This window comes from Carcharodon carcharias, chromosome 5 (genome assembly GCF_017639515.1).
Source record: "Carcharodon carcharias isolate sCarCar2 chromosome 5, sCarCar2.pri, whole genome shotgun sequence".
Classification (NCBI taxonomy): Eukaryota; Metazoa; Chordata; class Chondrichthyes; order Lamniformes; family Lamnidae; genus Carcharodon; species Carcharodon carcharias.
This window is the reverse complement of record NC_054471.1, coordinates 61,084,328-61,109,155: the sequence shown is the minus strand read 5'-3', so window position 1 is coordinate 61,109,155 and position 24,828 is coordinate 61,084,328. Positions and strand designations below refer to the sequence as shown.

The 24,828-nt window shown below is 42.9% G+C and overlaps 1 protein-coding gene across 1 annotated transcript in view; it reads left to right on the top strand.

The window, feature by feature from the left end:
• Positions 1–24,828, top strand: part of LOC121277874 (pleckstrin homology domain interacting protein) — a 246,095-nt gene that overhangs the window by 145,338 nt on the left and 75,929 nt on the right. Inside the window, exons 18-24 of the mRNA XM_041187625.1 lie at positions 12–146; positions 3,760–3,943; positions 5,026–5,128; positions 9,040–9,183; positions 11,310–11,389; positions 15,594–15,828; positions 16,004–16,123. Coding sequence (XP_041043559.1) covers positions 12–146; positions 3,760–3,943; positions 5,026–5,128; positions 9,040–9,183; positions 11,310–11,389; positions 15,594–15,828; positions 16,004–16,123 — 1,001 coding nt within the window. The remainder of the gene's footprint in view (positions 1–11; positions 147–3,759; positions 3,944–5,025; positions 5,129–9,039; positions 9,184–11,309; positions 11,390–15,593; positions 15,829–16,003; positions 16,124–24,828) is intronic.

The window sequence follows — 24,828 nt, the reverse complement described above, 5'->3', positions numbered from 1 at the left end:
TATCACTTTAGGCTTAAATCAAGTTCTTAGTCAGCAAGCAAGCCATGAAATCAGCCCTTTAGACAACATAATTCAACGACTTCAACAGGAACAAGACCAGAGACTGACTGCAGGTGCCAACAACAGCTTGAACAGAGGGAGAATAGGTAAGATAATTTAATAATTGATCAATAAATGTATTGTTGTAGTTTTATTTTAAAGAAGCAGGAAAATTAGCATAGGACAGTTCCATACCATTCATCCGTCTGTCCATGAAGACAAAATTGTCACCTCCAGAGGGCTTCTGCAGGATTTGATTGGCTCTCGAGTATCATCTGTTACATTAGATACCAAGATCCCTTACTTTAGAAAGCATGAGCTCCTGTATTTTGGTAAGAAATGGTTGAATGCCTCAATACTCTTTAAACAACAACTTCATTCTCTCCTTTCTTGTGTACTTCTTTATAAAAACGAGACTTCACTTTTCGTGATTAGAAGCCGACAACACTGAATTGCCACTGGAATTGTGGTAACTTAATTTATTTAGCCCTGCAGTAAATTTATTTAATAAATTAATATAACCCAGTAAGAATGAAGAACAACATGTCTAAATTGTGGAGGGAGGAAGCTGAAGGAATTCACTGGGATGAATGTAGAACATACAGAAACATGATAAGAGTATGAATACAGGGTCAAAAAGGAACCTGTAAAAACTGTAACTGGAGAGTTATAAACAGATTAGGAAGTAAGTATTTTAGTAGTGCATCCCTAAGCAGATAGGTGAAAGGGCATAAACAAAGTAGAATCTGAGGATGAGTCTGAGCTAGTATAATAAATGATTCCATTCTTAGTGATTACTAGGAGAAAATATTGACCATGGTCTCTCTTAATACTGATACTCTCAAGTAGAACTAACTTCAGCGTAAGTAAGTAGGAAACCCAAGATGGACTAAAAGGGTCCAAAACAAATTATTCTTCATGAATTGGTTACTTCCCTGAGTAGTGAGAGTGCCAAGGGAGCAGATGTGTGAAGTACAGATGGTCATTTTGGAGGGAGTCACTCATTACTGGTGGCAGGATTGCTGATGCCCATCTAAATATCGTGTTTGCAGTGGGGTTGCTGACCCAGTGTCTTGGATGGCAAACGCAGAAGCAGCCTTATAAGTTGCCTCCTCCTGTAACATTTTCCTGGAGGGCGCATCACTGACACAAGCGAGGTCAGGAGAGCAATCTGTGAGATGTCTGTGGCTCATTAGGGTGCTCTTTGCAGGCTGTCCATGAGGAACTGTACAATAACTGTAACCACAACCCCAATTCCCATTCACCAACAGCCTCACATCTTACCTTCCCTCTGACACTTACCATCGCCACGTTTGCTTGGTTTTCATGCAGCAATAAAGACACCACAAAACAGTCATTCCAAACCAAATTTATGAATTAAATAAATCCATGTTGCATACAAAAGCCAACTGATCACCTTGTGCATTCTCTTAGTGCTTGCCTTCCATGTGCTTTAGCCTGCCCTAATCCTTCCATGCAATGCTACCTCAGTGGCTGCAGCATGGCTTGTAAAAGGCAGCTGACCTACAGTGGAGGAGACAGCAAATGACTTTTGAGGACAGTTTCAAGGAACTCCTGGGTTTAAAAGGGCTGGCGACAGGATGCATCATCTCAGCATGGGCGGCAGCAGTCTGGGCTAGCTGGCTGATGGGAAACAACAAGGGCACAGGTGGAGTGACAGAATATTTGTGCGCTGTGGCATTGACTTGATGTGCTGAAAGGCTCCTTCTGTGCTATTATGACTCTATTGGTGGGATTTCCCGCACCTGCCCGCTGCTGGAATCTTCCGGTCCCGCCGCAAGTCAATGGACTTCTGGCTGGGGCGCCGCCTCACCCACATTGGGTCCTACCTGTGACGGGGCCAGAAAATCCCGGCCTAAGGGTGCTGATAGATTTGGCCACCACTTCCATACTGGAAAGGATGGATTGCAAACACTGCAGAAAGTCCTATGTCAGGTTGGTGCTGGACTCGTCCATGTGCCTTGACATTGGCCACAGGTTTAGTCACCAGCATTGTTCAGTAGTCTGCCCCAACAAAGCGCTCACCTGAGTCTTATACAGTGAAATTCATATGTGACCTCTCCCTCTGAGCAACTGACACCTGTTTTATCCTTGCTGCCTGCAGATCTGGGTTTTGTTCTGTTTCTTGCTTTTTGTTCTGTCTCTTGGTCCCCAACGCACCCCCCATCCTACACACAGTCTCTTAAGTACACACAATTGCACAGTTTTTATGGCATAAGGGCAGTCCTCGAAATGTGGCAGAAGTGGGGTATTCATGGTCCCCTTGCTTTAGGTTTTTTTTGGTGCAATGAAAGGGTGTCCATTTTAGAGGGAGCCCAAATTATGTGGGGTCAGGTCTTGTGCTAGGCATCCCCTTAGATTGGAGGGTTTCAGAGGACTTGGCAGCAAGGCCATGGAGACCTGAAATATAATTTCTACCTTTGTTTGCAGCCTTCCTGTAGATTTTTGGAAACTGCTGCTCTTTAACAGAAGACCCACAGCTGGCAGTCTGTTCTGTAGCAAGAAGCCTCTCAAAACTAGGGGCTGTGTTTGCATTCCTAGTCCTGTTTCCCAGCACAAGTCCCTGCCAAGGGATGAGCCTACATCAGAAGTAGGACCAGACCAGGCAGATGACTTAGTACAATAAATAAAAATGCTCTAAAGGCCTGGATAGTGTACCACAGCCTCAGATTGCCTGTTCGGCACCAGAGCAAAGAGGGAGGAGGAATATTGAGGCCTTCAACCCTGTTCTAATGTCACTTCTGTAGTGAAACCTGTCAATAACCTGTACATATTGTGGAAAGAAAGAAAGGTTAATGATGTAATGCATCACAAAGAAAAAAGCTTTGTTTTTGTTACCTTGTATGAATTTGGCATATCAACGTCAATTAACTTTTTAACCTCTTATTCTCAAGTCCTGAAATGATTGGAAGTGACAACCCTTATTGTTGACATTGGTTATATTTTATTCATTACAAGTAAGATTTGACACATGTGAATGTCTGAGCAGTAGTATTAAAGCAAAACAGCATTACCATTATGCCCTGGATAGAAGTGCGATTTCCACTTAGTACTGCCCCCTGGTCGTGGCCCAGGTACCATCGCGTCGGTCAGTGAGAAACACAATGGCCAGAATTTTACGTCTCACGGGAGGACGTGTGCCCAACCCAATCAGCTGCGAAATAGCATGAGATGACGTTGGGCGAGCATCCTGGCCTCAGCGCGCACTCGCACGATAGCTCGCTCGGCTGACACGTTTCTGACTGCTGCGCGCGCCCACCGAAAATTATGTGAGCAATTAAGCCCATTAAGGAGGCACTTGAAAGTGATTTTTCATGGCCTGTCCACGTCTATGGTTGGCAGATGGACCAATCAATGATTTCTGATAATTTCACAAGTTGTTATTACCACTACTGCTTTTTCTTTACATTGCTTGGTGGCATGTTTCATAGAGTACCAGATCCACAGAGAGAATTGCACTCACCCAAGCTGCATTTGAAACTGCAGCTTGGTGCTGATGTTAACCTGATTACAACGCTTTTCATATCCTGCTTTCCATTATTTCCATTTCGTATTTGTGGACAGTTTACCATTCATTGATGCTTCAGAAAATAGAATTGTGTTTGAAACATGTTTTTGCTAATTTAGTTCCATTTACGTTTTCACCTGCTTCTGGTGTTGTAACATGCAATGCAAAGTTTCTGAATTTGTTCATACCAGGCTCACAGAGTTCTTCCTCTGAGATGCATTCACCTCCAAATGTTGGATTGAGACGCAGTGGACAAATCGAGGGTGTGCGGCAGATGCACAGCAATGCACCAAGAAGTGAAATTGCCACTGAACGAGACCTTGTTGCCTGGAGTCGAAGGGTGGTAGTACCAGAACTAACCCAAGGTGTAGCCAGGTGGGAATACATATTTCTTAGAAGAAAATTGTAGACTTACTTGTCATAATTTTTATTTGGTAGTTGTAATTAAATTTTATTGTCTTATTTAAAGGATTCAGTGTATCTTTAGAGTGAATAATAATCCATGAGTTATCCTTTTGTGTAGCCTTTTGTAATATAGTATCCAACCTACATTATGGTTTGTAAAGCCATGCAAAATCAGACCTTGTAGCAAAGCATTGAGTATCTTAAATCTATTGTTTTTTTTTAACCTTGTTTCACAGTTAATCGTCAAGGGCAACATTTTCCCGTTTTAGTCATTATTTTAAAATTAACCAATCCTGGCAGTAGTAAGTATTTGCCCACTTTATGTAAAATGACTATGTCCCCATGGATTATTCCTCTCCTCCAATATCAGAACTCTCACTTTTCAGTATCCTGCAAGCTTGTTGCAAATTGGAGCAAAATTTTCATAACTGAAAATAATTGGTGACAAATTTATGGCAGATTTGTCCCCACAATCACTACTCATTAAGAATTGAATTGAGACTGCCCAAGACCAATTTAATTTTTGACCGATTAGTTGTCAGACATTCTCACCTCAGTGCAAGGCCAAAGTTGCCATCTAGATTTTGAAGGTGGCAGCCACTTTCCAATGTAGGCTGCCACCGACTTCCCTCAGAAGCATGATTCTGGGAAGATTTTTTTTCTCTCTCTTAGAAATGAAAGGGAAAGTTTTCAGTCAGCCCTTAAGGTGTTGCTGAATTTCAGCAGTACAGTGCATTACATACAGGACATTTGTGTGGCCAAAGTGGAAACAAGCGCCTAATTACTGCAAGACATCAAATAAGAGAAGTGTAAGACTTTTATAAAATGCAAAAATTGAGTTGCAGATTAACCAATTACATGGTCCATTTGAAGTGGGGCAGTCTGCAATTTGTTTTTATTAGGAGTTGATTAGTATCTACCTCAATACTGTTATATGATGTGATAGGATCAGCTAACATGTCATCTTTTACTCATTTCCCGCATTAACCATGGTGGATGTATGGGCGTGCCTCTAAACTCTCTTTTGTCATTATATTTCTCTAATATTACAGTAAGCAGGAAGAATGTAGAACAGCCAAAGGGGAAGAGGAGGTAAACATTTTTAAATGTGAAAAGAAAAAGAAATCAGCAATTCAGGCTCAACGAGAAAACAAGGTAACCGCTTCATCATATACTTTCAGCAATTGCAAAAGAATGGGTGGGATTTTATGGCCCCGCCCGCTGCCGGGATCATCCGGTTCCGCTGAAAGTCAGTGGACTTTTGGTTGAGCCGCCTAATCTCCTGTGGTGGGTCCCGCCCACGACGGGGCTGGCAAATTTCGGCCAATAGCCTGAGAAAAATGAGATGTTATCTCTTGGATGATTGGAAGTGTATTGTGTATATCTAACCGCCCTGTTCACTACTGACTCCTTGCAGCACCTGCAGTAGTGTCACCGATTACTTTTTTTTTTCTGGAATTATTACATGTTCTGAATCTTACGCATAAAAGGTATTAGACTTTTAGAGACAATTCCATTTGGTGATGGTCCATGACAGTAATTATGTCCCTCTTTTTACAGCTTCACAATATTCAAAAGATTAATCTTGAAACAAACCATTAGCAAAACACCTTTATTTTATTTTGCTTCCTGTGTTGCTTTCAGAGGAGCTCTCAAATTGATGGGTTGAATCCTTATTTTTAAAGGGAAAATAATGCAATACTTAGGGGAAAATCACACAATTTCTGCATCGAATGTATAATAGGCCTGTAATTAGTTTAAATCTGTTCAGGGAGACTGTAAATTAGGACTTTATGGTTCAGTTTACTTCATTAACATCTGTGTTTTTTGGTATTAGACCTTTGCAGAGACTCTTTCCATATATACTATGATATAAGACGCATATTTGTGTGTAAAAGGGCTAACAATAAAGTAGCTACTTAATTGAGGGCAATTAGAGTGCAGCAGAAATTAAAAGGTCGGACACCTTTCCAGCAATCTGCTAATTTCGCACTTGAACTGACCACTAGGAGGTGAAAAAAAGGCAGTCTGGATGAATCATCATCTATTATTCTTCCCTTCATATGGTAAAACATTTTCTCAGCTGTGTACATTTCTAATTAGGCAGTTGAAATTACAGCTGCAAACCTTTGCTCAAGCTTTACTTGGCATTGTCTGTTGAAGTCTTCTGGTTACTTCTTCATGTTTGTAAGATTAACCATAATTTTGCGGGTGATATGTTGTTTAAAAAAAACTGATTATATATCCATTGTGATGTATTTAATGTTGGTAGAAAACTCTCAAATGTATGAGAAGCAATTAATCCTGTCAAAGAGGAAAGTGACTGCTATCAGAATTTCTGAATGTTTATGTGCGCACACATCGTAGTGTAACTAATGAAGATTTAAAGCTGTTGGATGAATATAAATCATGTGTTGAATTTCATAATAGGGAATTGCATTCTCTTAACAGCACTGTAATTATATCCATTTATGAATTAATCAGTATGATGCAATGTCATAGCCACATTGAATGTCGCTAACCATTTACATCATTGGTTTTTGATGGCGAGCAATTATTGATTTGTGAATTCCAGAAACTTTGACAAGGAGAAGTGCCCCTAACCCACTAACACTTTGCAGATTGCCGAATAGTTTACAACCCTACAAACCTCTGACAGAGTTGATGGCTCAACTCTGGGCAAATGCATCATGGCATTTAGGCTGAAACACATTGGCCCATGGATTTGCATTCATTTGGATATGTAGACAGGCTGAATCATGAAATTTTTGCCGTGAAAGTCAAAAGTTGTAAAATTAGTGTTTATGAAACTTTTAATGCCACATCAACAAAATCTTGCATTTGTATCATTTTCCTCAGTTGCAAGAAGACTTTTCACAGCACATCATGATTATATACCTTTTCTGTTCCAGAGAAACTAAGCCCCAACCTGTTATTCTTGGAAATCTCTTTTGTCTTTCTGCAGTGCTTCTTTATCCTTTTTGTAATATGGAGACCCCAGAACTGTGCACAATACTCCCAGCTTGAGCCAACCAGAGTACTGTACAAGTTTCATACAGGATGCTTTTATGATTTTCCTGGAGATACTTACCAAGAAAAGCTTGAAAATAGAAACATAGAATGGTTACAGCAGAGGAGGAAACCATTCGGCCCATTGTGTGTGTGCTGGCTCTCTGAAGGAACAGTACACCTAGTACCACTCCTCCGCCTTCTCTCCATTGCTCTGCACATTTTTTCCTTTTCAGATACTCCCTCTGGAATTCTTGATTGAACCTGCCTCTACCACGTTCTCAGGCAGTGCATTCCAGATCCTAACCACTTGCTCCATGAAAGAGTTTTTCCTCATGTTGCCCTTGCTTCTTTTGCCAATGACTTTAAATTTTTCTCTCCTAGTTCTTGATCATTCCACCAATGGGAACAGCTTCACTTTATCTACTCTGTCCAGACCCACTAGAGTTTTGAATACCCCTATCAAATCTCCTCTCAACCATTTTTCCAAGGAAAACAATCCCAAATTCTTCAATCTATTCACTTAATTAAAGTTCCTTGTCCCTTGAATCATTCTCATGAATCTTTACTGCACCCTCTCTAATGCATTCATATCCTTCTGTGGTGTACAGAACTGGATGAAATACTCCAATTGAGGCCGAACTAGTGCTTTATTTATACAAGTTTAACATAACTTCTTTACTTCTATACTGGTGCCCTCATTGATAAAGCCTAGGATGCTGTATGCTTTACTAACCGTTCTCTCAACTTGTCCTGCCAGCTTCGATAATTTATGCACGTATAGATCCAGGTCCCTCAGCTCCTTCACCCCCATTAAGAATAGTACCTTTTATCTTATATTGTCTCACTGCATTTTTCCTATCAAAGTGAATCACTTCACACTTCTCTGCATCTGCCACTTGTCTTCCCGTTCCACCAACATGTCTGTGGCCCTTTGGAGTTCTTACACTATCCTCCTCACAGGTTAAAATGCTTCCAGGTCTGGTATCATTTGCAGACTTTGATATTATTCCCTGTACTCCAAGGTCTAGGTTGTTAATATATGTCAGGAAGAGCAGGGGTCCTGGCACCAACCACTGGGGAACTCCACCATAAAGCTTCCTCCAGTGGTTTTACTGCTCATACCAACCAGAGAAGTGAATAATGCTCCAGTAACTAAATGAAATGAGTCTAATCAGCTTCTATATTAATCGTTTTAGAGCTCTTTTCAAATGATAACTTTGAAAACACTAGACCAGCTACACAGTATTTTTTTTCAAAAGAATTACAAACGTAATAAATAAGCAGCCTGTAGTTGAGTGATGGAGCACTTACAAAGTTCTTAACCATTGCTGACTTTCCCTGATTTGCCCCAAATCCCAAAAAGTTCTATATTGTACACCAGTCAAAGTTTACGCCTTTTAAGAACACAGGCACCATTTTTGGAGCCACAATACTTGCAATGCATGGCCGGATGTATGTTGCATGAAACCATTTCGCCAGTGAGGAATTACATTGTTGACTATATGACTATGAAATGATGTTCTATGAAGCTCATTTTGAAAATTCTTGCTAGTGTTTATTGTTTTTGAAAAAATGAAAATTGGTGTGGAGCGGATGAAGGGGCAACAGTTGACCCTCGATTTGATCTGTTCAGATGGCAGTTTTTTCGGTTCAACCCCAAGTTAAGTTGAATGCCCTTTGGCTTTACCCCAGCTGAACGCTTATTTCAGGCATTTCCTATTATTAGATGCAGTACGTTTATATAGGAAATTACCAACTTTATCAGAAGCTGCCTTCATTTCATCTTGTCAATCCTCATCTCATGTGAACTCTGATTTTGTTCCAAAAGCCCAGTCCGAGATAGAAAAAGAATATGTTAAGAAATTGTAGCAATCCATCACACTGCTTTTACTGTAAAATAATCTAAAGTTTGAACTGTTGTAAAACTTGGTGATGCAATTAATATTGAAAATTGAGTAGAAAGTTGCAATATTACATTTTTGAAATCATTTAACTTATAAAAATATTTTAAGTTTAATTCTGCTTTCTACTTATGCCACTTGTGTGCTTTCTAGATGCATTCCTATGAACGCTTGCAAGAAAGTGGAGAAGGAAGAAAACAGAGCCGCCAGAGTATACACAATTACTGCACGCGATCTGCAATGGATGATGGCAGCAGAAGTTCACAACAGAATGTAGATTACAATAGCTCTTCAGAGGTGAGCTTCATTGGGGGAGAAAAAGCTTTCATAATAATTGGGTTTGGATTGGATAATTTAATCAGTCACAGAATCACAGTGCAGAAAAGGCCCTTCAGCCCATCGAGTCTACACCGACACGTGAGAAACATCTGACCTACCTATCTAATCCCATTCACCAGCGCTTGGCCCATAGCCTTGAATGTTATGATGTGCCAAGTGCTCATCCAGGTACTTTTTAAAGGATGTGAGGCAACCTGCCTCCACCACCCTCCCAAGCAGTGCATTCCAGACTGTCACCACCCTCTGGGTAAAAAAGTTTTTCCTCACATCCCCCTAAACCTCCTGCCCCTCACCTTGAACTTATGCCCCCTTGTAACTGACCCTTCAGTTAAAGGGAACAGCTGCTCCCTATCCACTACGTCCACGCCCCTAATAATCTTGTACACCTCGATCAGGCCGCCCCTCAGTCTTCTTTGCTCCAACGAAAACAACCCAAGTCTATCCAACCTCTCTTCATAACTTAAATGTTTCATCCCAGGCAACATCCTGGTGAATCTCCTCTGCACCCCCTCCAGTGCAATCGCATCCTTCCTATAATGTGGCGACCAGAACTGCAGACAATACTCCAGCTGTGGCCTCACCAAGGTTCTATACAACTCCAACATGACTTTTGTAATTTATGCCTCGATTGCAAGTGTCCCATATGCCTTTTTCGCCACCCCATTAACGTGCCCCTCTGCCTGCAGAGATCTATATACACACACGCCAAGGTTCCTTTGTTCCTCAGAACTTCCTAATGCCATGCCGTTCATTGAATATTTCCTTGTCAAATTACTCCTTCCAAGTGTATCACCTCTCTTTCTCTTGTTGGTAATACAGGTTACTGTCATTGCAACCGAAATAATATTTACAGATGTACAATATATACAGATATAAACATAATATATACTATATATAAAATACCTCCTGAATGTCTCAAAGTGCTATGCACAACAAAGTGCACTGAATTTGTGTAAGTAAACTGCTTATTAGGGAGTGAAAAAATGTTCAGTGAAACATGTTTTCCTTGGAACTTCTCTATAGTTTCCATTTTTTTTAACAGTTGCCATAACACAGATGTATTTTTTCCTCTCTTGAGATCATTGAGCTGACTGAGTTTAGATTTTGAGATGTTAATGCAACTATCTCTTCAAATCAGTACTTAGTAGATTTAAAGCTTTAATGGCTTTATGTTGTCAAGGTGTTGGATTTGCATTGCTGTGAGGAAGTCATGTCCATTTTGCATATTGGTGCACTAACTCAAGAAGACACGACATTTTGATTTCAACCAGATATCTCAATGACAGCTTTTCAATGGAGCTGATTTCTTTTCCCAAGAAATTCTTTTGGAAATACTGGAGTAAAAGTTGTCCCGTGTTAAACTCATTATTTGGGCACAATTGGGATGAATTTAGCATTGGGAAGACCCAAGACCAAATCCGTGGATGTTCCGACAACTGTTAGAATTTGTCAGGACCATTTTAGCTTACCTCCCCACATTCACTTTGTTCAATGGGTGAGATATTGGCACGTCTTTCAATTATATTAGTAATACCAAGTTCAGTGGGACACAGCAGCAGTTGCCTTCTGGAAAATCCTATGGGAGGGGATAATTGCATTGATACTTTATTGGATAAAGAATTATGGCTTTTACATAGAATTGAATTATAAAAAGGTTATAAACTGTACTAGGGGTTACCAACCTCTGTTTTGAGTATATTGTTTTGGCTCCCTCCCGCATCCTAGAACTGCGATGTGTTCTACTGCATGTGAGAGGGGTGAGAAGACACACAGAGGAGAGGTAAGTGCCTCCTCTTGCTGTTATAAGTAGGAAGTTTTTGAAAAGCATTTATCTTTTGACAGTATTTTGTGTTGTGGACGTTCACAAAAGTCCCACTGCACAACAATTTTTGAACTTTTAATCAGTGTGACCAACTATGACTTCAGATGCCAGCACTCTTAAAATGTCATTATTTATAAATTGCATAGCTTAATCTGGTGCATCTTTATATTTCTTGAAATGCATGTTGTTACTGGGAGTATTGTGTGAAATACCTTTACTTACATAAATAAATATCTTCAGTGAATGTGATTTTAATCTTCAGGAAGTTGAAGTCCGTGCTGTCAATGGTGTGACCTCAGAAGAAGATGGGGATGCCTGGCACAACGAAAGCAGCAGCTCGAGGCAAGTGATGTTTTAACTTATTTTTTGTTTAATTGTTTTTTTTAAATTTTTGAACAGTATTCAATGATTAATGCATTACTGCTGTTGCTGTTTTCCAAATGTTGCAATGTAGAGCTTTTCATAATTCAGCAATTAAAAAGAACTTTTTTTCTAGCTTTCTTTTCATGCAAACTGTTTCATACACACATGCAACCTTTTATATAAACTCGGGTTTGGACAAGTTTCAGTGTTACAGAACAGGTTTTAAACATTGGAATTACTAGGGAACCATCACGAAACCAAACCGACCAGGTGCTCAACTTAGTCTGCCTCGGGATATTCACCCTGTCCATTTTACAGTTTTCCATGTTGGTGTTCCCCGCTTTATGTCCTCAGCCTGTAGGGTGAAACTTTGTTTGGTTGGAAGTTGTGTTGTCACAGATTCTGGGTGATCACAGAGTAGGAGCCTCAGTTCATTGCTTACAGATTGCAGGGACGCTGATGACTATCTAGCATCAATTGATAATAGTAAACTAGGTTGTACATGTTTCCTCCCTAAAAAGTACAGGGATATATAATGTTGGTATTTTGCTGGGCCACTGTTAACATTTCTGATTTCAGGTAGGAATGATGTAGCGTAGCAGACCCCACAGAACAGAAATATATTTTACATGCAAGCACTTGTTGCACACTGTGCATATAATGATATAGTTTCTGGATGGGGACGATAATGACATTAGAAGTGTCCACATCTCGAATTTTAAAAGATGTTCACGTGAAACCTGTGTCCAGTTTATTGGAAAAGAAAAGACTTCTACTTATATAGAGCCTTTCATGACATCAGGCCGTCCCTAAATGTTTTAGTCTGGTAATATAGCAAATAATTATCCAATTTGCTCATAGCTCATCAAAGCTAAAAAAATTGAGTTATAGTGGTAGCTAACTTTTAAAGGACCAAAATAAGTAATATTGCAGTTATTTCATTATAAAGATAAGCATTCCAGTGTTCCGTGGAGTTGGATAGTAGCCAGCCAAAGTCGCACTATGTGCAAGTTACATTTATTGACCTAACGTTGCACAAAATATTAAAACAACATCACGTATAACCTTCAAACCAAGGAATTGACATCAAGGCAGCAAAGTGATCAACTCTTGCATGTCAATGGACTCTTCTTCTGGTGGAACATCCATCTCTTGGTGGAGCTTCGTTGGGGTGTCATCGACTGCAGATATGGTTCCTGCTAGTTAGGGCACCACTAAAAGCTGCGGAAGAGTTGCATTTTGTCAATAACCCTCCTGTTGCTAGGGCTCACCAGGCCTCTGTGATGGGCTATTGACCCTTTATTCAGCTTGTTCATGATGTTAAAACCAGGTAAGATTATCTCACTTGTTTTTATGGAAGATTGGAAGGTGTGGTTTCCTTTAGCTGGATGAAGACCCTCGCAAGACCCCTGTATGTTTCCAATGTGCCCACTCTTTTCTGACTGCATCGTGGTTTTTATGGTTTGTCAGTGGGATTTGCCTCCTTCCTTCCTTATCAGTTGCTTTTGAAAACGAGTAGCCTGGTAAAAATTTTGCAAAGTTTCACCTGTGATGTCTGCATACTGTTGTCTTTGCAGATTAAACTCTCAATAAAGGGTTATTAATCCTTTCCTTCATTAGGTAATTATTTTTGTTGTTGTTCTCCAACTGGCACTATTTCATTTTGTGCTGGCTGTTTCATTTTCCCCGTACTCTCCTCTCTCCCCATGCCCACTCCACCCCCTCTCCTTGCACCTCCCCATCTCCTTGCACCTCCCCATCTCCTTGCACCTCCCCATCTCCTTGCACCCCCCTCTCCTTGCACCCCACTCTACTTGCACCCCTATACTTGTGCCCACACTCCCTTTCCCCACAGCCTTGCTCACTCCTTACACCCACTATGCGCATGCCCCACCACCTCCCCGGCCAACCACCACACCTCATGCCACATCCACAGCTTCCAATCCTCTGGTTTACCAATGATTGTGCTCCCTGACCCTTCTGTTCTCTGAACCACCCATTTGCCGCCGTCCCACTTGCTGGTTAACTCTCCTGCTGGCAACATCTCCCTCCTGAACTAGCGCAGTGAGCGAGGCCACGGGAGATCACTGATAACAAACACGAAGTAACCTACAGAGTGAGAGCAGCTTCAAGTTGCAAGTACTCTGCAAGTGGGAGAGGTGGTGATTGGGAGGGTTGACCAGCAGAAGGGGTGACCGAGAGGGTCAGGGAATGGGAGAAGCCACTCCAAAATGGCACCAATTGAGTCATGCGACTCTAGGTTAGTACCCGGCATGAAACGGCATTCATGCACCCACCCTCCTTGCAACCTGTCTCCTCGCAACTCCTTCCCTTGCACCCATGCCCCTTGCACTCGCCCCACCCTGCACCCCATCTCCTTGCACCGCGCCCCCGCCCCCCAGCTCTCCTTGTACTCTCCCACTCCCCACACCTGTGCTCATTCTTTCTTTGCACCCCCTCGCGCCTGGGGGCCCCCACGGCCCTCCTTACCTTTCTGTTGCCATGTTCCGCTGTTGCTTTCGGCCCACTCTCGCCACAGCCCTCCCCTCACTGCAGCCCTCCTACACTGCTCCCCCCGCCCCGACACCTTGCACCACACCCCCAGCTCCCAATCCTCTGGCTTAACTCTGATTATGCTCCTTGACCCTTCTGTTCCCTGAACCAACCAGTTGCAGCTGTCCCACTTGCTGGTCAACTCACCTGCTGGCAACTTCCCTCTCCCGAACACTCGCTGCAAGGGAGATGAACAATGAAGCAGGAAGCAACCTACAGAGTGAGAGCAGCTTTGAGTTGCAGGGTGGTGGAGGTACTCAGCAAGTGGCAGAGGCGGTGATTGGGAGGGTTGACAAGGGGAAGGATTAGTGGTGACCGGGAAGGTCAAGGAATGGGAAAAGCCACTCCAAAATGGCACCAATTGGGTCATGTGACGCTAGGTTAGCACCTGGCCCAAAACTGCATTTATGCGAATTCATAATGCTAAATGCGAATTCACAATGTTATGTCGAAACAACTTAAAGCGGGGCAACTTACTGTGATGACTTACTGTATTGACTGATTAACATTAACACCAAAAGTTGAAATTACTGCTCTTAATGTGCAGCCTGCACCTCTTCAGCTTTGTACGTAGAGCTGTGCAGATCAGCCATCCATGAAAATGTAGGTGTAGACAGTACTCTTTATTGGTCTAAAAACCTGTTGGTAAATACCCCTATCTAAATTACTCAGATATTAGAAAATTTAGACTGCTTTGTGCAGCCAAGTTTGTTCACATCTCCAATAAGAGAGAATCTAACCTTCACCCTTTGACATTCAATGGCATTACCATCACTGAATCCCCACAATATCAACATCCTGGGGGTTACCATTGACCAGAAACTAGCCATATAAATACTGTGGCTACAAGAGCGGGTCAGAGGTTAGGAATCCTGTGACGAGTAACTCACCTCCTGACTCCCCAAAGCCTGTCCACCATCTACAAGGCACAAACCAGGAGTGTGATGGAATACTCTCCATTTGCCTGGATGAGTGCAGCTCCCACAGCACTCAAGAAGCTTGGCACCATCCAGGACAAAGCAGCCCACATGATTGGCACCACATCCACAAACATTCACTCCCTCCACCACCGATGCACAGTAGCAGCAGTGTATACCATCTGCAAGATGCACTGCAGGACTTCACCAAGGCTCCTTCAACAGCATCTTCCAAACCTATAACCACTACCATTTAGAAGGACAAGGGCAGCAGGTAGATGGGAACACCACCACCTGGAAGGCCCCCTCCAAGTCAGTCGCCATCGTGACTTGGAAATATATTGCCGTTCCTTCACTGTCGCTGGGTCGAAATCCTGGAATGCCCTTCCTAACAGCATGGTGGGTGTACCTATGCCACATAGGTTGTAGCGGTTCAAGAAGGCAGCTCATCACAACCTTCCCAAGGGCAACTAGGGATGGGCAATAAATGCTGGCCCAGCCAGCGAAGCCCACATCAGAAAAAAAAACATAACTGGAGAAAGCTGAGTAAATTATTAGCTAAGTATTCTGGAGATGTCCATTGTGTAGTTAGGGCAATGAAAACACAAAATGTTGGATGTACTTAGCACATGAGGCAGCGTCTGCAAAGACAGGAACAAAATCAGTGTTTCAGATCAATGGCCTTTTCATTTATTGCAATTCTCTGTCTCTAGTGATTATTCAAGTGACTATTCTGACTGGACAGCGGATGCCGGCATTAACCTCCAGCCACCAAAGAAATCTTCACGGCAGCAAGCGAAGAAAGCTATTAGCAGTTCAGAAGATGAAGGAGAAAAAGAGAAGGGGAAAGAAAAAGAGATCAAGAAGGAAAGGAAGAAACATAAAGAAGACAAAGATGGTACAGCACCTCCAAAGATAAGGAGGAAACCGAGGGAGAAAAGAATAAAGGTGATGGTTTACTTGTAAAGATTTTTCAGTTCTGTCATTAGAACGAAGTAGAGAATCAATTGACAAGAGAATGTTTGTCTAAAAATTATTTATGATTGCAGATGCACTACAGAGGCCACTTGTAAATAGCTGCACTAGAGAAGTTTAATTGACAGAAAGTATTGTGATTTTGCAGAGACCACCAGCAGGAGTCTTACCGAAGCAGGGAGAAACTTTGGAAGAGTGGCTTCCACCTGTTTGGATTACTGACACTATGCCCAGGCGTTGCCCTTTTGTACCACAAATGGGTGATGAGGTATTGTAATATTACACTTTTACTGCTTTGTTGACTCCCTGCTCTTTTTTTCGACATGTGATACATTTGCTTGGGCTGGTTTGGTTTACCTCACTGCCATAAAGATGGAAAACTCCAGTTTTATTAATCTCCATCTTTGTATTTTATAATGTTCACTTGTGCATTGTTCTTAGAAATTAATGTGTTGCCAGTTGATCATACTCAAAATGCAAACGTATTAATGTTGTAAGAGCTGAAAATATTGTACCTTTTATTCTTTGACTTTCCCATTCTTCTCCTGTAATCTCCTAATGCTAAGCATCTCTGCTTGTTATGGTAATGGGCTGTAGACCTGCTTCCAGACTCCCACCAATGATGGCTGAAAGGAGGTGCACAACATGCTCATGCCAAAATAAATGCATTGTTTACAATGCTTTGACAAGAAACTGGCATTGTCAGATTGAAGAATCTACTCCCTGTTCAAATGATATCAAATGGAGCCACTAAGGGATGGGCGTGGATGGTGGTGATAATGTTAACATGTAAACTATATAGAACAATGGTTAATTCCTCTGTACCTTGAGCACAAAATTCACCACTGATGAGCATATTTTTGTAACAATCAAATAGTCGAGTTCCTCAGGTAAGAATAATAAAAGGAACAGGGCCTATTTTGCTGGTTCTCTGTTCATTTACGTTGTCCCTGAAGCTCTGGGGCTGCTTTTTAAGAGGACTGGAGAGCAGAGCATTGGAGCAGTGCCTGTGTCAGCAGTAAGTGCAAGCCCAGTGTCGATATGCCAATGAGCTGAGAATGGAATGTTTCTGGTCCTTCTGCTTCAATTTCCCATTCTTCCATCAATATTCACATGCAGGGGTGCTCCATGAAGCTGGTGCTGGGGACTTGCACCAGGACCCACCTCATATTAAAGGATCTGGGGGTGAGTGTGCTTAAAGGCAGTCAGCTGAAAGGGAGTTCATGGGAAGAATTTTCCCTCCGTCAGGAGGGTTGTGCAGGAGCGGGCAGGCACGCTTCTGATCAGCGCCCCCGATCAGGAGCGCACTTATTTTACGTGAATGGGCCAATTAAGGCCCGCCCAGCGTGACGTCTGCCAGGAAGTGCTATGCGCTCCCTGTGCGGGCGGGGAGGCGGGATTCCTTCAGCCGTGAGTGCGCTCTTTCATGCATGCATGCGAAAGAGCGCACTCATCTCCTTGAGGCTAAGTGCTGCCTCAGGTAGATCGACTCCACATTTAAAAATGGTAAAGGTGCAAAAACAAAATTTCCCTGACATGTCCCCTCGTGTGACACTGTCACATGAGTTGGGACATGTCCATCACTTTAAATCAAACATTTATTCAATTTTTAAAAACCCTCATGAAAACCCATCCCGCATGTGGATGAGGTTTCATGCTTTTTCTGAAGCCCGCCAGGGCTCCCGGCCTGCCCGCCAGCCCTAAGGTTAGACAGGCAGGTCCATTAATGAGGTTAATGACTTTGTCAATAGCCTCAGTAGGCTGTTGACAGAACGGCGGGCGTACAGCTGATTCGGCTGTGCCCCCCCCCCCGCCGACCTGAAAATTGAAATGATGCGGGGTGACGTCGGGAGTTCCGCCTGACGTCATCCCACGTCATTTTATACGTCGGCAAGCGGGCCCTGCCCCCTGTTCGCTGACCTAAAGATCCTGCCCCACTTTTTTTTAAACTTGCCCAGCAGATCCTGTGGTCTCGGGGACTTATAAGTGGTGCGGTCCAAAAGGCTTAATGGAACTAGATTGATTTCTGGGTTGAGAGGGCTGTCCTATGAGGCAAAATTGAGTAGAATGGGCCCATATTCTCGAGAGATGAGAAAAATGAGAGGCAATCTAATTGAAATGTGTGAACTTCTTGGAGGGCTTGACAAGGAGGATGCTGGCCTTGGCTAGAGAGTCTATAACTAGAAATCATAGTGTAAGGATAAGGGGTAGGCCTTTTAGGACTATGATCATAATTTTTTTCATTCAGAGGTTTGAGAGTCTTTGGAATTCTTTACCCCAAGAAAGTGTAGATACTTGGTGATTATATTCCAGACTGGAGTCGATAGATTTTTGGGCACAAAAGAAGTCAAGGGCATTGGGAATAGGGCTGGAAAATGGACTTGATGTAGAAGTTCAGCTTGATTTTGTTTTGAATGACAAAGCAAAATTGAGGGCATATGGCCTATTCCTGCTCCTAGATCTTATGTCCTTATGTTAATGCAACTATGGGTCCTCCTGGACCATATTAATGACATGAGACAAGCAACTTATGTTCCCTGGGCTTCCATGAGCGCAGGTGTGCTGCTGCTGGCCAGCACTGGAGTGGATGGTGCCAAGAAAATTGCTTCATTAAGTTTATCTCTGTCAGCAAGACATTACAGGTCACTGTGTTATTGGAGAGAGCTGTGCATGTATGTACTTACTTATACAGGGGCACAGTAATGGCTACTTTTGAACCTCAAAAATATGATGTTTCATTTCAAAACTTCAGTGGAAATATGTATTCTATTTTCGGCACTGCTTAAATACACAATGCAGTCTTTGTCCGATTAGATTTCATAGTGAAACATTCATTTTCACTGTGGAACTGCATTGGGCTTTCAGGATTTCAGGGTAAACTCTAGAAATGATTAGGAAACTTATGAAGGGTTGGAAACAACAAGGGCAGAGAGTTATTTCCTTGAATTATTTCCTTTCAACTGCACCTTCCAAACCCGTGACCCCTACTACCAAGAAGAACAGGGGCCGCGGATGTATGGGAACACCACCACCTCCAAGTTCCCCTCCAAGTCACACACCATCCTGACTTGGAAATATATCACTGTTCCTTCACTGTCACTGGGTCAAAATCCTGGAACTCCCTCCCTAACAGCACTGTGGATGCACCTACAGCACATGGACTACAGCGATTCAAGGCAGCGGCTCACCACCAACTTCTCAAGGGCCGATAGGGATGGGCAATACATGCTGGCCTAGCCGCGGTGCCCACATCCCGTGAAAGAATATATTTTAAAAAAAATGTCAGAATGGGGAAACTATCAAGTTTGACACCTCAGGACTCAGCACTGATGCTTCTAAATGACATAAATGACCTGGAATCAAAAACAGTAACATTTTGAGATATTGCCAAACCTGGGAGTGACAGTGGAATTGGAGGAGGCAGTTTAGAATCACAGAATTGTTACGGTGCAGAAGGAGGCCATTGTGTCTGCACCCAAAGTTGCAGTTGGACAAGATATGCAAGTTGGTACCATGATAGTAGATGAAATTTAATGCAGAAAAGTGAAAAGAACTGTAATAGGAAAGAAAAAATAGTTGCTGTACTTTGAGTGGTGTTGAAATAGCTGAAGATGAAACTGAGAGACTGAAGAATCGGTAACCAGAGGAAACACATTCAAGGTACATAAGAACATAAGGATTAGGAACAGAAGGAGGCCATTTAACAAGATCATGGCTGATCTGTTTATGTTTTGAATTCCACATTCCCATCTACCCCTGATAACCCTGGATCCCCTAGCCTAACAAGAATCTGTCTACCTCCACCTTAAAAGTATTCAATGACCCCGACTCCACTGTCTTCTGAGACAGTGTTCCAAAGTTGCGCAACCCTCTGAGAGAAAGCATTTCTCCTCGTCTCTGTCCTAAAAGGGTGACTCCTGATTTTAAAACAGTGGTCCCTAGTTCTGATCTTGCCCACACGAGGAAACATCCTTTCCAAGTCCATCCTGTGAAGACCATTCAGGATCTTCTATACATCAATCAAGTCATCCCTCACTCTTTGAAACTCCAGTGGATACAACCCCACTCTGCCCAAGTTTTCCTCATAACACAACTCGCTCATTCCAGGTATCAATCTAGTAAACGGCCTCCAAAGCATTTACATCCTTTCTTAAATAGAACCATAGAAAAGTTACAGCACAGAAGGAGGCCATTCGGCCCATCTTGTCCATGCCAGCCCGAGGACACCCAGGTGCCCTTTCTAATCCCACCTTCCTGCACCCGTCCCATAGTCCTGCAGCTTCCAGCACTTAAGGTGCAGATCCAGGTACTCTTTAAAAGAGTTTAGAGTTCCTGCCTCTACCACCAACTTGGGCAGCGAATTCCAGATGCCCTTTGCTAAAAAAAGTTCTTCCTCATGTCCCCCTACACCTTCTGCCACTTATCTTGAATCCACGTCCCCTGGTTCTCGAATTCCCCACCAGGGAAACAATTTTATCCTGTCCACTCTATCTATTCCCCTCATAATTTTGTACACCTCAATCAAGTCACCTCTCAGCCTTCTTTGTTCTAAGGAAAATAACCCCAACCTATCCAATCTCTCCTCATAGCTACACTTTTCTAACCCTGGCAACATTCTTGTAAACTTCCTCTGCACTCTCTCCAGAGCTATTACAACCAGAACTGCACACAATACTCCAGTTGTGGCCTCACCAGTGTTTTATACAATTCCAACATTGTATCCTTACTTTTATATTCTATACGTCTGCCAGTAAAGGAGAGCATTCTGTATGCCTTCTTTACAACCTTTTTTACTTGAACTGCTGCCTTCAGGGACCTGTTTACTTGTATGCCAAGATTTCTCACTTCACCTACCCCTCTTAGTATATTCCCATTTATTGTGTAATCCCTGTAACTGTTTGACCTCCCTAAATGTATGATCTCACACTTCTCTGTTAAAATCCACCTGCCACTTTACCGCCCACTCCGCCAACCCATCTACATCATTTTGGAGATTATGGCTATCCTCTACACTATCCACTACTTGGCCAATCTTTCTGTCATCTGCAAATTTCCCAATCGTGCCCCCCACGTTCACGTCCAAATCGTTAATATATAACACAAACAGCAAGGGTCCCAACACCGAGCCCTGTGAAGCACCACTTGAGACAACTTTACATTCGCAAGGGCATCCGTCGACCATTACCCTTTGTTTCCTGTTACAAAGCCAACCTTTTATCCAGTTTGCCACATTATCCTGGATCCCATGGGCTTTTACTTTCCTGACCAATCTGCCATGTGGGACCTTGTCAAGTGCCTTGCTAAAATCCATGTACACAACTTCCGCTGCACTACCTTCATCAACCCTTTTTGTCATTTCCTCAAAGAATTCAATCAAATTTGTGAGGCAAGACCTTCCTTTAACAAATCCATGCTGACCATCCTTGACTGGTCCAAGCCTTTCCACCTGACAGTTAATCCTAACTCTCAGGATTGATTCTACTAATTTGCTCACCACTGATGTAAGACTAACTGGCCTATAATTGTTTGGCATTTCCTTTGATCCCCTTTTAAACAATGGAACTACGTTTGCATTTCTCCAGTCCTCCGGTACTTTCCTGGTATCGAGTGAAGATTGGAAGATCATTCTCAGAGCATCTGCTATCTCCTCCCTGACTTCCTTCAGCAGCCTCGGAAACAATCCATCTGGCCCTGGTGACTTAATGACTTTCAAGGATTTCAACCCTTTGAGTACTTCCTCTCTCTTTATGATTATCCCATCCAATATCTCACAGTGTTCCTCCTGGACTACTATATCTGCATACTCCCTTTCCTTTGTAAACACGGAGACAAAATATTCATTCAAAACCCTTCTCACAGCCTCTGCATCTACACACAAGTTTCCATCTTCATTTCTGATAGGTCCCACTTTTTCCTTAACTAACCTTTTAGCATTAATGTATTGGTAAAACATCTTTGGGTTATCTTTAACTTTACTTGCTAATCTTTTTTCATGCCCTCTCTTTGATTTCCATTTTTACTTCGTCCCTGCACTTCCTATATTCGCCTAGGCTATCTGCAGTGCTTCATTCTTTGTGCCTATCGTACACTTTCTTTTTCTGTTTGATCTTCCCCTGTATTCCTCTAGACAACCAATGGGGTCTAGATTTGGCAGTACCAAATAAGGAGACCAAAACTGCACACAGTATTCGAAGTGTTCTCTTACCAACTTTTATGTTCAATTCCTCTGGTAATAAAGGACAGCATTCCATTAGTCGTCTTAATTACTTCCTATACCTGCATACGAACTTTTTGTGACTCGTGCACGAGAAAACCTAGATCCCTCTGCTGCTCAGAATTCTGCAGTCGTTCTCCGTTTAAATAATTTTTTTTTTATTCTTCCTGCCAAAGTGCACAACTTCACATTTTCCCACAGTATACTCCATCTGCCAAATTTTTGCCCACTCACTCAATCTATCCATGTCCGTTTGCAACCTCCTTTTGCCTTCTTCACAACATACTTTCCTACCTATCTTTGGGTCGTCTGTAAATTTAGCTATGAGGCCTTCGCTCCCCTCATCTAAGTCATTAATATAAATTGTAAAAAGCTGAGACCCCAGCACAGACCCCTGCGGGACTCCACATGTCACATCCTGCCAATCAGAAAAAGACACATTTATGCATACTCTGTTTTCTTTCAGCCAGCTAATCTTCTGTCCGTGTTAATACGTTACACCATGAACTCCTAATTTGTGCAATAACTTTTGATGTGGCACTTTGTCAAATGCCTTCTGGGAATCCAAGTACAGTACGTCTACAGGCTCCCCTTCCTCCACAGCACATGCCACTCCTTCAAAAAAAAAACTCCAATAAATAGGCTAAACATGACTATTCCCAGTCACCTTGGCCAGAATTTTACGCCGTGCAGGTTGACGCATGCCTGACCTGAACGGGTGTGTAACCATGTGAGATGACGTCGGGCGAACGTCCCGACATCATTGCGCACTCGTGTGATATTTTGCTTAGCCGGTGCGCGCAAAAGAAGAGCACCCGCAGATAATTAAGCAAGCAATTAAGCCCATTAACGGCCCAATTGCCAGCAATTTTTCATGGCCCGTCCAACCTTATGGTTGGTGGACGGGCCAATCGGCCAGACAGGCTTTGAATTTTTGTTGAAACCTCAACCAAGGGTGGGATGACATCTCCGTTAGGATTTAAAATAAAAGCAAATATCTGGGGACTTGTTTTTTATGAGGTCTCCTTTCAGGTGCTTGATTGCTCTGGTGGACATTACTTACAGCATTTCTGTGCTTCATTTTCTAATTTGGAGGTCTGCAGCTCCCTGAGGCAGCTGTCTGCCTTCAGGGAGCTCAGTGGAAGTACTCGCCAGTCGGTGCCCGCCCTCTTCCCACCCCCAGTGGCAGAGCTGAGTCTTTCTCCGGGCGCATTTCACGCTGGCTGGCCACTAATTGGCAGCCAGTGTGAGATTGTGGTTGGGAGCTGACCAGGCCAGTCGGTTGCACGTGCCCTATGAGGGAAAAATTCAGGCCCTTTTGAGTTTTTCCATGTGCCCAGCTATAACCTCCTTAGTGATCAATTCTCACATCTTCCCCACGACAAATGTCAAACTAACTGGCCTATAATTTCCTGTTTTCTGCCTCCCTTCTTGAAGAGAGCGATTATATTTGCTACTTTCCACTCTGATGGAACCTTTCCAGAATCTAGGGAAATTTGGAAAATTAATGCTACCTCATTAGCCACCTCTTTTAAGGCCCTGGGGTGAAGTCCACCAGAGACTGTCAGCCTGCGGTTTGATTGTACCACTTCCCTAATGATCGTGGGCTGGATTTTACCGTTGGCGAGAGGGGGCGGGGCCCACTCGCCGACATGTAAAATGACGCACGGTGATGTTGGGCTTTTTAGGAAGGCGGGGGAACAGCAAAATCAGCTGCGCACCCGCCAGCCTGTCAGTGGCCAATTAAGGCCATTAACAGGATCAATTATACAATTAAAGGACCTGCCCGTCTAACCTTAAGGTTGGTGGGCCGGCCAGGAGCCCCGGCGGGAAGTAGAAGAAACAGGAAACCTCATCCACAGGCAGGATGAGATTTCATGTAGGGTTTTTAAAATTTTAATAGTTTTTTTGGAAATCATGAACATGTCCCAATTCATGTAAGGGAAATTTTTTTTTCTGTTTTTAATATTTTTGAAAGTAGAGGCGATCTCTCTGAGGCAGCACTAAGCCTCAGGGAAGGGAGCTGAGTGTGCTCTTTCGTGCGTATGCGTGAAAGAACGCAGTCCCGATTTTAGGCTCCCCCAGCCCGCCTGCACAGGAAGTGCATAGCGCTTCTGTGCAGACGTCACACTGGGCGGGCCAGTTAAGGCCCGCCCATGTAAAATGGCGCCGTGCCTTTGATCGGAGGTGCCAATCAGAAGTGCGCCCGCACGCACCTGCCCATCAACTTCCCCCCACCGGGGGGGGATAATTCAGCTCTGTAATTTCACCAAGTTCCTCTCTCCCTTCCACCTTCTGATTTATAGCTATTACTGGGATGTTTTGGATTTTTGGATCCACTATAGTGAAGACAGAAGCAAAATATTCATTTTGTCTGTCATTTCCTTATGATACACTATTAACTCCCCATTCTCACTCTCTGGAGGACCAGCAATCACTTCAATTACTCTTTTCCTTTTTAAACACCTGTAGAAGCTCTTGCTATCTGTTTTTACATTTTTAGTTAGCCTCCTCTCATTCTATAATTTTTTTTCTCCTGATTAATTTTTTAGTCATTCTCTGCTGCTCTTTATACGCAGACCAATCATCTGACCTACCACTCATCTTTGCACAGTTGCATGCTATTTCCTTAAGTTTAATGCTTTCCTTAACTTCGTAACCACGGATAGTGGGTCCTTCCCTTAGAATTTTCCTTTATAGTGGAATATACTTATTCCTTGATTTCTACCCTTTGATTTGCTACTTCGACCAAAGCTCAA